Source organism: Pelodiscus sinensis, chromosome 21 (genome assembly GCF_052426305.1).
Source record: "Pelodiscus sinensis isolate ZL-2025 chromosome 21, ASM5242630v1, whole genome shotgun sequence".
Classification (NCBI taxonomy): domain Eukaryota; kingdom Metazoa; phylum Chordata; order Testudines; family Trionychidae; genus Pelodiscus; species Pelodiscus sinensis.
In genome coordinates this window covers 9,700,261-9,713,540 of record NC_143072.1, presented here as the reverse complement: position 1 = coordinate 9,713,540, position 13,280 = coordinate 9,700,261, and the positions used below count along the sequence as shown (strand labels likewise).

The window sequence follows — 13,280 nt, the reverse complement described above, 5'->3', positions numbered from 1 at the left end:
GAAGGTGTAGGGGAGGGGAAGAGCAAGCAGCGGCCCGCTACAAATTTCAGGGGCTTCGGTCCCCCCAGACCCGTAGCTGGTGTCCTGGGGGAGCTTGTGGCTGGGACGGTCCCAGGCCAGCAGGAGCCGGCTTATGCTCCCCTTATGCTAGGTGCACGGCCTGGCCCGGGCACACCAGCCCCTCGCCCCGGCAGGCAGATCACCTTCCTCCGAAGGAAGCTTTTGGGGCCAGGCCAAACCGCCGTCATGGCTCCTCTTTTCCATCCCTTTCTCAGTCCGTTCACCTCCGCCTGGAGGTTCCTCGCTTGCTGGGGCAGGGCCTGGCAGCTCCGAGGAGGAGGCTATAAACAGCCGGTTGGGTTCACGCCCTCCCACCCCGGCCTCTGCTCCCCTCCAGCTCTCCTATTTTCAGCATCTGACTAGCAGTGGGGAACCACAGGCGGAAGGTTCAGCACTTCCCCCTGCTCACGGCTGCGCCCACAGCGCTGGCGTGACGCGGGAGGAGTGAAGCGTTCCTTCCACAGGAGGGTCGTCACTGTGCCTTACCGCAGCAGCCTCCCTGAGAGACACGCTCCCGCCCTTCCTGGCCCTTGGAACAGCCAAGCAGAGAAGGAGGAAACTGAGGCACGGACATGCCCCAGCAAGCCAGTGACCGAGCAGGACCAGGTCCCCAGCACCCTGCGTTCAGCCCATTAGACTGCGCTGTCTCTCTGTGCACCTTGTGGCTTCCTAGCACTTACTCAAGACTTCTCTTTAGACAGCCAATTTTTGGAGTTTTTTTCCACCCTGCGGTTTGGCCCCCTGTGAATTTTCTGTGACTCTGCTGGCTGTGTCGACACGCGGGTTCCCCGCCTCAGACACCTTACGGGGGCTTTTTTCAGCTCCCGCCCTTTGAAACCCCGGCTGCCTTTGAAGAGAGGCGCGCTGAGCCCCCCAACTGAGGCCCCCTTCCGTCACTAATCAGCCCGGAAAGTCTTGGGGACTGTGACTAGACTGTGGCTGCAGCTTCCACACCAGATTCAAGGTCTGGGCTGTACACGGACGGGCCCAAGTTTCCAGTCAGGCCCGGGTGACGCCCAGCACAGATGGGGCCTGTCTCGGGGCGACCTACTAGGGAGATGAGGTGGGGGCGGTGTTCAGGGCGTGCCCCCCATGCAGATACACGACCCCAGGGTCAAGGTGTCCGAAGAAGTAGGGGAGGAAATGCTTTGAACGCCGCTTCGCCCAGGCCAGCAGCCCCGAGACAGGAGCGGAATTAGAGGCTGGCAGTACAGAGACCTGGGGGAGGGCGAGACGCCCTTGGTGGCGTGGCAAGGAAGGTGGAGGGAGTGTTCCAGGCAGGCGTGGCCCCAGACGAGCTGCCGGCAATTGGCACCCTAGGCGGAACAAGCGATTGGAGCCCCCGCCTCCAAAGCCCTCAACGGCTGTTTATCTTGGCGCCCTTGGCGACCGTCTCGTTCGCCTGTATTGACAGGCTGCCCCTGGTTCCAGGGTAGGTCGCCATGACCGGCTTGTCCATTTCGGCTCCGTCTACATTGCAATCCTCTTGCGCAAAAGCCTATGCAAATGAAGCGCAGATTAGCATATTGCTGTGCTTCATTTGCATAATTAATTAGGGGGCCTTTTTACACAATAGGCTTATGTGCAAAAATGGCCCCTAATTAATCATGCAAATGAAGCATGGAAGTATGTTAATCCGCACTTCATTTGCATAGGTTTTTACGCAAGAGGGATGCAATGTAGATGTAGCCTTAGAACTGCAGGTGGCCCACAGTTCTTGCCTAGAGAAAGGGGGGAGGCTGTCACAGACGCCTGATCAGGCCAGTCCTCTATCCCCTCCCGTTCTCTAGGGCTCTGTCTATTTGCCTGTAAAGGAGCGTGGTGCTTTGGGTTCCCCCCTCCCCAACCGGCGAGAGGGCGCTGGAAAGGCCCAGACTATAACGGGCCAGCCTGCTGGGCAGGGATGGGTCCCGAGCCTGTCGGAGGCTGGGAACGGGGGACGGGGGCTGGGTCACTTGGTGATTCCTTGTTCTGTTCCCTCCCTCTGGGGCACGGACACCGGCCGGCCCTGGGCGAGATGGGCCATTGGGCGGCCCCAGGGTGGACATGGTGCTCTGGAGGAGCAGCCCTTCTGCCCGAGGGTGCGCTCGATGCTGGGCCTGCAGTGACACAGGCAGTGATTGCTTCATATCCTGCCTTGGGGAGCCCTCCCCGCCCGTGTCCCCTCCCTCCCTTCCCCCCGCGATGTTGAAACTGACCTCAGCCGGTTGCAAAGACTATTCTTGTATTTCCTGAGGTGAGGTGCAGCAGCTTTCACGCCCCTGCTCCCCACAGCGCATCGTGGCCGGGGAGCTGACGTCATGGGGCAGGCTGGGACCCTCGCTGCTCCCCTATAAAACCAGGGCCTTGCCCGGCAGGCCAGTATCATCGTCTAGCAGGACTCCTTGCCCTGGTTCTGCTCCTGCGGCTCACCCCAAAGCAGCATGAAGGTCTCCGTGGCTGCCCTCACCATCCTCCTCGTCGCGGCCTTCTGCTCCCAGGCCTCCGCCGCCCCACGTGAGTCCCGCCTCTCTGCCCAGGTCGAGCGCCCCTGTCAAGCCTGAATGCCGCTGGGCGTGGTGGCCTTTTCGCTGCCTCTGGGATGGAGGGGAGCCCCCGGCAGGCTGGGTTCAGTGTCTCCTCACAGGGCTGTTGGGATTATCAGTTGGCTCTTGCCAGGTTTACTGGAGGACCTGGAGATGGGGGCTGGGAGGGGGATGGGGTGGGCGTCGAATCTGTCTCGTGTGGAGTAGGTGCTGGAGTTCAGGGGAGGCTAACGGCTCTGGCTGGGCTCCCCTTCCTGAGAGCCTGGCTCGGTGTGTGGTGTGGAAACGGGGCCGCCCCGCTGTTGCGGGAGGGACAAGCCACCCCGGTTGTGCGGGGACGCCTGTTCTGCGCCCCTCACCTCCAGACGGTCAATCTCTTTCAGTGGGGTCCGACACGTCCGTGTGCTGCTTCGGCTACGCCTCCCGGAAGCCCCCCCAGGGCCACCTGAAGGACTATTTCTACACCAGCGGCAAGTGCTCCCAGCCCGCTGTGGTGTAAGTACCGGGGCCTCGCCGGCCTGCCAGTGCCCTTTACCCCTGGGACCACCCTCTAGCTCCCTGCGGGGCCGCTCTGATTCCGGGGCAAGAGGCTTTTCCCAGGGAGGCGATGTGGCCTGGGGAGGGGCGTGAGGGAAGCTGGGAAAAGGCGGCTCTGAGGGGGATAGGGTATCCCCTTGGGGAGGGAGAACTCTCCAGGTGAAACCTCCCCTGTAGACAAGCCCTGGGGAAGCTAGCGAGGGTGTTAACTGTGCTGTAAGCGCCATTTCACACCTAGTGCAGACAAAGGTGAGTGTGTTCAATGGCGGCAGTTTCTGGGGGCCCTTATGTTGCTTTGACGTGGAGTGAGGCTGTGTTGGCAAACCACAGTCTGGGTTGGCAAAATGTATGAGGCTCAGGGGTGTGAATAGTTTGCGTTGGGTTGGTCCTGCCTTGGGCAGGGGCTGGACTTGATGCCTCCTGAGGTCTCTGCAGCCCGGGGGTTCTATGAGTCTATGAATAGTCCGCCCCCGAGTGAGTCAACTTACACTGACATAAGCACGTGTGGTGCGAGGGCTGCTCCTGCCCACGGAGCTTCTGCTGCGGGCGGAGGTGGTTTCATTGTGCCGACAGGAGAGCTCTCTGCATTCCCCCCAGCACTGGGGGTCCGTCTACACTACAGGCTTCGTCGACAGATACTGTTGACAAAGCCTCTGTGGACAAAGAGCGTCTAGACGACAGCCAGTTCTGTCGACAAAGCAAACCACTTTTTCGAGAGAGTCGAGATGCTCTCTTTCGAAAAAGCAGCATGTGGATGCAATAACGCCCTCTGTCCACAGAACTCTGTCGACACAAGGTGTTATTCCTCGTAGAATGAGGTTTACCGCCGTCGACAAAACTGCCGCCTTCTGTCGACTTACTATCGACAGAACGCAGCGGTAGTGTAGACACAGGTCTAGTTTTGTCGATAAAAGTCCACTTTTGTCGACAAAACCCTGTAGTCTAGACACACCCTGTGAGTCTAGACGTGGCCTTAAACTGAACTGGAATTAGCGTCCACACGGGACTCACTTCCTGTGTAAACGCGCCTGGCCAGAGGGTTGGCCCCCACCGCTTACTGCTCTGCATGTAGCTGTCATGCCAGGTGCTCGGATTTGCACTGAACCCGGGGATCAGATCCGCTGCCCTGACACAGCATTTCCCCGGATCAGCCAGAGCCCAAGGGGGAAAGCAGGATGTGACCCCCCACTGCAGCCAAACGCTGCTGGGTCAGGCTGCAGGCTCTTCTCCCAGGGGTGCAATAAGCAGAGAACCAGGCTGACCTGAGACAGGCCACAATTTCCAGTCTCCCCCCCAGGGGGACTGGATCTGTGAGCAGCTGGCGTTGGGGTGTTTTTCTGAATAGACCTTTAGAGGGCTCCCAGCCCTGGCGTGGTTTAATAGGCCACGGGGCAGTCAGGTACCATGAGGCCTGGGATTCATGGGCTTGGGGTCTGGGCTGAAGCCCTTGAGGAGTCCTGAACAGGGAACCATGGCCATGGACAAAGGGGGCATCCAACTCCCCGGGCCCGGCTTACTCCACAGCAAATTCCACCCCCAGGAGTGTTCTCACCCCCCGTCTCTCTCGTTCTGCACAGATTTGTCACCAGAAAGAACCAACAAGTCTGCGCCAACCCGGACACCAAGTGGGTCAAGGATTACGTGAATTACTTGGAAATGAAGTGAGGGGCTGCTGGAGACCTGGCGCACGTCCTGGAGCATTGCCCACGCCAGGGGCTCTTGCGCGGTCCAAGGAACTCCCACGCCGCCGCTGCGCTTCCACGGCTAGCTGGCACTTTAGAGACCTTCTCAGCTATTGTGTTTATAATGTGAAAGACTCGCTGCTGCTCTCGATGTTCCTCCTTTCTGGCACAAACAAGGCCCTGAGCACGTATGGGCTTTAAAAATCCTATGGCCCATAGATGTAACTGCCTGTGAGGCAGTCTTACCTAGCAGTTAGAGCACTGGATTGGGACTCAGGATACCGGGCTTTATAGGCAAGTCACTGCCCTGCTTGGTGCCTCAGTTTCCCCAGTTGTGAAATAGCTAATGAGTCTGACCTCTCTGGTGAAGAGGTCTGATGGGAAGTGCAGTTGAAAAGTTTGGTGTTATTCTTCCTCGCCTGGCTAAATGCCATTTCAGTTATTTCCCTGACTTCCCTCTGTGGTCTCAAATGGTTACGGGGCTTCCCCTGCCCTTGCTGCTCTAAGCTCTGTGCAGCTTGGGAGCAGGTGGCGGTCACCCAGAGACGTTACCCAGAGGCGGTCGCATTCCAGGAAGGGGGGAAGTAGCCCCGGCTTGCACCTGCGTGACACTGTCTGCACGTCTGAGAAGCGCGTTAGGACAACAGATACAACTCAGCTCATGCAGTAAGATTATTGGCCTGATATTTATCGGGGGCCGGGGGGGGGGGGGGGCTATGGACCAGCCACCCTCAGCTTTCTGTTTGACATGCTGCCACTTGCTGGTTTCAAGGAATAAAAATGTTCTCCTCTCCGTGAAGTGCTGCCTCTCTCTCCTTGCGCTCCAAAGTGCCTGGCACCGGGTTTAAACCAACCTCGAACTGCCGGGGCAGGATGAGCCCTGGGCCTGACGGAGCATCCCACGTCAGCTGCCTCAGGGTCTGACTCCTTCCCCAGGGCCTGGCTCCGGCCGCAGGCAGTGATGGGCTGGAGGGACCCTGGGTCCAGCCCACTTGGCCCTTTCCCCGGTGTCTCCCTGTTTCCCTGATTCTCAGAGACCTGACCCCGTCCATTTCTTACGCCCCGCAATGGAACCCCCTTCCCTAGGCCCTGTCTGCGGGGGGCCACGCAGGGGCAGCCTGGGCCAGCCCGGACCACTGAGCCCTGCTCTGCTCTGGGGGATGCAGCGGCCCGGTGTGCAGGCATTCTGAGCAGGCCCAGCAGTTTCTGGGGTGGGGGGGAACTGTGGGCCACGGGATGCTTTGCCCGCGGGATGGGAAGTCAGATGAGGAGCCGATGGGCCTGTCTGACCCTCAGGGTATGTCTAGACAACAGGGTTTTGTCGACAAAACTAGACCTGCCTCTGCACTACCGCCGAGTTCTGTCACCATAACGTCGACAGAAGGCGGCAGCTTTGTCGACGGTGGTAAACCTCATTCTACGAGGAATAGCGCCTTGTGTCGACAGTGTTCTGTGGACAGAGGGCGCTATTGCATCTACACTGTCCTTGCGTCTACACTGTCATGTCGGCAAAGCGGCTTTGTCGACAGAACTGCCTGTCTAGACGCTCTTTGTCAACAGAAGCTCTGTCAGCAGTGTCTGTTGACCAAGCTTCTGTCAACAAAAGCCTGTAGTCTAGACGTACCCTCAGCTCCCAGACTGTGATGCCGGGCCCAGGTGTGGTGTGCGGACAGCGGTGACCTCCAGTCGGCAGAGGCAAAGCTCAGGGACCAGAGCCCCGGCCTGGCAGGAGGACTTGGAAGGGAAGTTCCCTGGGGATCGCTCTGCAGTGAGGACGGTCGGGGAAAGCCCCATGAGGAAATGAACCGTGTGTAGAGCAGAGTCCGCACAGCCTGGGCCCCGAACTGAGCAACCAGCGCAGAGGGGCCCATGGACTAGCAGCTCGGTGAGTGCACCGGTAGCTCTCCCATAGCCTGTCCTGCCCCCCACACACACTCCAGGGGGATTGACACTATTTACCCTCAGCTTGAGCTCACTTGGAGCCCCATCCCTGGGCACTGCGGGAGGCAGGGGCCCGGGGAAGCCAGGGTGCCTGCGGCACGATCCAGGTGGCGTTCAGCAGTGTCCTAGCATTCTTCCAAGGCGCGGGTCTTGCGTAAGGAAAGCTGAGACCCCACCTCGTCCTCCCTGCCTCCGAACGGCTCCTTCCCTCCCAAAGCTCCGCACCCAGCCTCAGCTCCCGGTGCAGGAACTCAGGGCCCAGGGGTGCTAGACGTGGGCTCCCGGATACCCAGGGTTCAGTTTGGTTCCGTGGCTCTCAGTGCCCCTCTGTGACTTTGGCCCCCTTCCGCTCAGCTGTGCTGGGAGCGCAGGCCGCTGTCCCTACAGGGCTGCACCAGCGCCGGGCGCGGCGCAAAACGCCTGGGCCAGGGCCTCTCAGAGCGTTGTGGCAGAGGAGAGAGGGCTGCCGCCCAGCCCCGCCTCCTCCCAGTCATTGCGGGAGCAGATGTTTTAGACAAACAGCCTGTCCTGATTCCAACGTGGCCAGTGGTGGAGCCCCACCCCTAGGTAAATGGTTTCAGTGGCTAATGACTCTCGCCACTGCAAACCCGTGTCCTGTTCCAAACTGCACGTCCATGCGCCCCTCTGGGCACATCACTCCCGGGGAGCGGGGGAACCTGAGCTTAGTGCCCACGTGGAGGGAAGGGATTTGCATCTCGAGTCGCGGCGACCACGGCCGAGCCAGGTGCGGTGGCTGGAGCTGCCGTTAGACAGGGCAGACAGGAGAGACGCGCTGCCTTTGGATCGGTGTATAGACCAGCTGTGGGAGCAGCATCCGGTGGGGCTCAGGGACCCACAGCCCGTCGACAAGGGCGGGCAAAGGGGCAGATGTCCCAGGGCCCAGCGAATCTAAAGGGCTGCCGGCCGCTGCTGCCACAGTGTCTGTAGAATGGCCACCAGAGGGCCAGGTGGGTCTGAGGGGAGGGGCAAACAGGCCACCTGGATGGCATAGCCCCGCCCCTTCTTTCTGAGGCCCCACCCCTGACAGGAGTGCAGAGCTGGCTCCTCTGGGTGTCAATCATCACCACTTGGGGGTTCTCTCAATAGATGCGCCAGCATCCTAGAACCCCAGGATGGGCAGAGACCTCAGGAGGCATCGAGTCCAGTCCCCTGCCCACGGTAGGACCAGCCCCAACGAAATCAGTCCAGCCAGGGCTTTGTCAAGCAGGGATAGAGATTCCACCCCTCCCCAGGGAACCCAGCCCAGCGCTTCCCCACCCGCCTAGGGAAACAGCTTTTCTTAATCTCCAACCCAGACCTCCCCCGCTGCAACTTGAGCCCATTGCTCCTTGTTCTGCTGTTCCCCACCCCCGAGAACAGCCTCTCGCCAGCCCCTTTGGACCCCCCTTCAGGGAGTCGCAGGCTGCTCTCAAATCCCCCCTTGCTCTTCTCTGCTGCAGACTAGACAAGCCCAAATCCCTCAGCCTCTCCTCCCAAGCCATGTGCTCCAGCCCCCAGCTGCTGGGCCTGCTGGTGTCAGTGTGCTCTGGGACTCCTTCCCCTGCAGAGTTTGCTGCAAGACTCCCTTCTGGCCCTGGGAGCAAGGGCAGCGCATGAGAGGGTCTCATTAATTAAATAACCTTCACCTATGTGATGGGAGCGGGCCCAGGTCACCTGACTCCTCCTGCCCGTAAATAACACAATTGGCCTCGCGCTGCTGTACCAGGGATGTGGCTTTATTCCATGGCTGTTGCCGACAGTTCAGTGCCTGCAGCACAGCACAGGGGCACCGGCGGGAATGGCCCATTGCCAGGCCCCTCGCCAGAAGTGGTGCTCACGACAGGCTGGTAACGTACTCACGAACCCAGGCATCGCTGGGGTTGGCGCAGATCAGGCGTCCCTGCCTCGTGGTAAACCTGTGCAGTGCGAAATAGATGTCACAGCGAGCGGGGCTTTGTGGAGAACCAATCGCCCCCTCTCCCAAATGCACCCTCAGCAATTCCCCCGCAGAGCCCAGCCGATTTCCTTCCTGCTGGTCTTTCACCCCGGAGGATTCTCTGTCAGATCCTCCTGCCGACCCTCTGTAGCCCACCGGCCCCACGTACTGATGCCTTTCCGTCCTCGCACTTCCTGACCCTCCTCACAGCCCTCGATAGGAGCCCTGCTAGGCCCTTAGTCCTTTTTGTCCCACAGCACCTTAGAGACGAACAGCGATACATAGTGTCACCAGCTTCCATGGGCAAATGCATGAGCCACTCCAACCCATCTGATGAAGTGGGTTTTACTCACAAAAGCTTGCGATGCTCCATGTTTTTGTCAGTCTCTAAGGGTGTGTCTAGACAACAGGGCTTTGTCGACAAAAGTGGACTTTTGTCGACAAAACTAGACCTGCGTCCACACTGCCTTTGAGTTATGTCGACATAACGTCGACATAACTCAGCAGTTTTGTCGACGTATGTAAACCTCATTCTACGAGGAATAACGCCTTTTGTTGACAGAGTTCTGTCTATAGAAGGCATTATTGCATCTACACTGCCCTTTGCGTCCACACTGTTATGTCGACAAAGCGGCTTGCTTTGTCGACAGAACTGGATGTAGTCTAGACGCTCTTTGTTGACAGAAGCTTTGTCGACAGTATCTGTCGACAAAACCCTGTAGTCTAGACACACCCTAAGGTGTCACAAGACGGCTCATTGTTACAGACGAACACGGCTCCCCCTCTGAGACGTAATACTTTTTGCAACAGTTTCTCTGCTCAGAGCTTGGGGGCCATGTTTTATTTTCCTCCTTAACCTCCTCTGCCCTCCCGGGAGCTCTTCCAGACGAGAAAAGCTGGGTTAGGGTCAGAGTGAAACTGAGACTTTCTAGCCCATGTCAAATCGCAACATTTATTTTCATCCCAAGTCGGAACAAAGCATTGGAATGGCAACATTTTCATGGGGCAGAAATTCCAATAAACCTCCATTTTCAAATAACTCCCTGGTTTGTTCCCCCATCAAGTGAAAGAAAGAGAATCCGCGGCGTTTGACTTTGGTTCCTTGAATGACCCTAAAGATTTCGGATTTTGGTTTCTCATTGGGGCATGTTGCCGCATGGCAGTTGTAGTTAAGAATCTGGTGCCCTCGATTGCTCCCCGGTGGACTAGTGTCCATGGCTGGACCACGTTTTTTGTCATGGAACCAGAGTCTGGTTTCACTATAGAGAACTTGGTCAGAGGGAAATCAACATTGCATCATGGGTGAGATCATCCTCTGCCGGTTATAGAGCATAGAACGCTAGGACTGGAAGGGACCTCGCGAGTCATCAAGTCCAGTCCCCTGCCCTCCCGGCAGGACCAAGCACTGAGACCACCCCTGGCAGGTGTCTGTCCAACCTGCTCTTAAAAGTCTCCAGAGATGGAGATTCCACAACCTCCCCGGGCAACTTATTCCAGTGTTTAACCACCTTGACAGGCAGGAAGTTTTACCTAATGTCCTGGTTCTGCCATCTGCCACCACTGCGAACAGCCTCTCTCCAGCCTCTTGGGAGCCCTCCTTCAGGGAGTTGCAGGCTGCTCTCAAATCCCCCCTCACTCTTCTCTGCTGCAGACTAGACAAGCCCAGCTCCCTCAGCCTCTCCTCCCAAGCCATGTGCTCCAGCCTCCAGCTGCTGGGTCTGCTGGTGTCGGTGTGTTCTGGTGAACAGTGACTTCTTCCCCTGCAGAGTTTGCTGCAAGACTCCCGTGGGCGAGAGGACGGTGCATGAGAGGGTCTCATTAATTAAATAACCTTCACCTTTGTGATGGGAGCGGGCCCAGGTAACCTGACTCCTCCTGCCCGTAAATAACACAATTGGCCTCGCACTGCTGGACCAGTGATGTGGCTTTATTCAACCTCCCTGGCTGCAGTTGAAGCCAATTGCTTCTTGTCCTGTCCTCAGAGGCCAAGGAGAACAATTTCCCCTCCCCCTCTCTGTGACACCTGTTGTATATTGGGTTGTAGATGTAGATCTTGTTGTAGTAATTGAGTTGTCACTGGGGTCAGCCCAGCTGGTTTGGGCTTGTTCTAGTTAGTTCTGTGCTATGCAATAAAATGGACACTTGCAACTACTCCAGCTTTCTGCCTTTCCACTGATTTCTTCCTATTCTGAAACTCCAAACGACACAACAACACCCTTGTAGATGCCTGAAAACCGCTCTCCTGGTCCCTGTCAGTCTTCTCCTTTCCAAACTACACAAGCCCCATTTCTTCAGCCTTCCTTCATCGCTCATGTTCTCTAGACCAGTGTTTCTCAACCTGTGCTCCGCAGAGCCCCAGGGCGCCGCGAGATATCTCCAGGGGCTCCGCGAGGCTGACAAACTGGAAACATCGATAAGTACAGCACATACAATGAGTGGACCGCTGGGGCTCCTCATACATTTTTACGCATGTAAAGGGCTCCGGAGCCCAAAAAGTTTGAGAACCACTGGTCTAGCCCTTTAATCATTCTCGTTGCTCTTCTCTGGACCTTCTCCAACTTCTCCACAGCTTTCTTGAAATGCGGTGCCCAGAACTGGACACAATGCTCCATCTGAGGCCCAATCAGCACTGACCAGAGCGGAAGAATGACTTGGTAAAGCCCACAAGACAGAATGGGGGCTTGAACTACAAGCAGAGGAGTTGACAGACATGCTGGGCCCTCGGTGCTCCCAGAAGGGGCGGAGTCTTGGGCAGAAGGGGCGGGACTGGAGGCAGCCAGTTTCCGACCTGCCCAGAGAGTGTTGCCTGGCACCCTGGCAGTGATTTAAAGGGCCCACGGCTCCGGCCGCTGCTGCAGTAGTCACCAAGCCCTGGAGCAATTGCCCTTTCTCCCAGCCCCCATCGGCAGGCCTGACTACAAGTCCCATGAGGCAATGCTCTGCTAGGCAAATCCAGTGTAATGTTTTATTGTGCTGATTCAGAACAACACACCTCAGGCCAGTGAAAGAACCCAAACGTTTCAATGTGGGTCACACACACATACACAGTGCACCCAACATATACACAGCACCCAGCACACCCCCACTCCGCTCTCTTCCTGCGGCTTGGAAGTCTGTACTTACACTACACCTGGCTGGGAGCACATGCCTCCGGTGAGAAAATAACCGACGAGCAAGCTGCGCGGGATCCGCCGGCGTACGTAGCTGAAGCAGCAGTCGGTGGGAATCCCCGAGCTCTCTGGAAGAGAGGGAAGGAACCGATGTGCAGTTCTGTGCCCTGAGCGCGATGCAGGCAAAGATGAGCGCTGGGGGGTAGGGAGAAGAGGCCCCCAGCAGTGAGGTGCGAGGACGGGGGCAGGAGAAGGAGGAAGGGAAAGGCAGGGAGAACTAGGGTTCCTCTCTTTGAAGGAACTACTCAGCTGTTTGGCACCTTGCTGGGCTGCAGGCTTCATCCCCCCAGCCCTCCCCCCTCGTCCTGTCCGGAGCATCGAGACGCTGGTGGCTCTGGATCTGACATGGGACGGGGTCCCTGAGGCTGGGAGGAGCTGGCACGAAGAGCTGCCTCACAGCTACGACCGTTCTCCTTGCCCGACTCACTTGTAAAGCTCCGGGGATCGATGGAGACCTGGGAGCCGCAGGTGGTGCTGAGGAGAAGGACCAGGGCAGCCGTGGAGACCTTCATGTTGCCGTCAGCTAGGGCTGAGCTGAAGGATCTCCTGGACACCCTTCCTCCTCCGGTTCTGCCCCTCAGCCCGCCCTCTCTCTCAGCACGGGGAGCCGCAGGGAAGGGGTGGCTTTCTGGAGAAGGAAGCTTGGTTTTTATTCCAGAGACGCAAGGAGTGACCCGAATTCTTCCGAACTGAGACATTCAAATGCCTTCCCAGAAACAGGCGGAGTAAGGCCAAGCTGGCTGCATGTGCTGGCCAGCGTGCGCCCTGGAAAGCAGCCGAGGCAGGGAGGGCGGAGCTGCTGTGTTCTGCGTGGCCGGCTGCTGCTGGGGGAACTGACCTGCCTTGGAATGGCAAGTGGCTAGTGGAGTGGGTGAGCCAGGGCCGAGAACTCAGTCACCTCCGGCTCCCTGGTGCAAACCCAGGCCAGGGCGGGAGGGGCGAAGGCCTCGCCATGAGGTCTCTGGGGCACCTGTCTCCTGACATGGCTGAGAAGCTGGGTGCGGGTGCTGGCTGGTGACGCGTTGAACACAGCACACCCTGCAGCCTTCCTCCCCGGGACGGGCACTAGCACATGGGGCCAGGACATTGCCCAGCCGCTGCCTCGCCAGAAATCCCAGCACCTCCTCGTGGCTCGGTTCCACGGGTGACCAGACTCTGTGGGATGGCACGCTGCCAGCTCTTCCCTCGCCTGCTGGGGAGTCCGTCCTGGGGAGGTCTCTCCGGGCGCAGCCCAGGAACACGAGGGGACCCGCGGGCTCATGGTGTCTGTTGGAGCTGGATGCGACAGCACCCGGAGGTGTTCGACTGCTGGCAGCCATGGGAGAGCGGCAGCGAGCGCAGGAGACTCCCCGGAACTTGTGATTTTCTGCATTGTGGCTTTGGAGCTGGCGGGCGCCTGTTGCAATTGCCGCTGTCATCCCAGGGAGGC

General features: G+C 58.5%; 2 protein-coding genes across 2 annotated transcripts; one reads left to right on the top strand and one right to left on the bottom strand.

Annotated features, from left to right (window-relative positions):
• The first annotated feature begins 1,847 nt into the window (after nucleotides 1–1,847).
• On the top strand, nucleotides 1,848–5,852 carry LOC102463713 (C-C motif chemokine 5-like). Its single transcript, XM_006115866.5, has 3 exons — nucleotides 1,848–2,556; nucleotides 2,969–3,080; nucleotides 4,700–5,852. Exons 1-3 carry the CDS (start codon nucleotides 2,484–2,486, stop codon nucleotides 4,785–4,787), a joined length of 273 nt encoding a protein of 90 aa, XP_006115928.3. The 5' UTR covers nucleotides 1,848–2,483; the 3' UTR covers nucleotides 4,788–5,852.
• Nucleotides 5,853–8,460: 2,608 nt separating this feature from the next.
• Nucleotides 8,461–12,492, bottom strand: LOC102463449 (C-C motif chemokine 3-like). The gene is made up of 3 exons (XM_006115865.5): nucleotides 12,279–12,492; nucleotides 11,805–11,919; nucleotides 8,461–8,661 (listed from the first exon to the last, which is right to left on the bottom strand). Exons 1-3 carry the CDS (start codon nucleotides 12,361–12,363, stop codon nucleotides 8,580–8,582), a joined length of 282 nt encoding a protein of 93 aa, XP_006115927.2. The 5' UTR covers nucleotides 12,364–12,492; the 3' UTR covers nucleotides 8,461–8,579.
• Nucleotides 12,493–13,280: the final 788 nt, after the last annotated feature.

Bases quoted from the DNA above. Each gene is read 5' to 3' on its own strand.
- LOC102463713 (XM_006115866.5), top strand. From the start codon at position 2,484: ATGAAGGTCTCCGTGGCTGCCCTCACCATCCTCCTCGTCGCGGCCTTC. The intron at 2,557-2,968 runs GTGAGTCCCGCC...AATCTCTTTCAG, and splicing joins CCAGGCCTCCGCCGCCCCAC to TGGGGTCCGACACGTCCGTG. The intron at 3,081-4,699 runs GTAAGTACCGGG...CGTTCTGCACAG, and splicing joins TGCTCCCAGCCCGCTGTGGT to ATTTGTCACCAGAAAGAACC.
- LOC102463449 (XM_006115865.5), bottom strand. From the start codon at position 12,363: ATGAAGGTCTCCACGGCTGCCCTGGTCCTTCTCCTCAGCACCACCTGC. The intron at 11,920-12,278 runs GTGAGTCGGGCA...CCTCTCTTCCAG, and splicing joins CGATCCCCGGAGCTTTACAA to AGAGCTCGGGGATTCCCACC. The intron at 8,662-11,804 runs GTAAGTACAGAC...CGCACTGCACAG, and splicing joins TGCTCCCAGCCAGGTGTAGT to GTTTACCACGAGGCAGGGAC.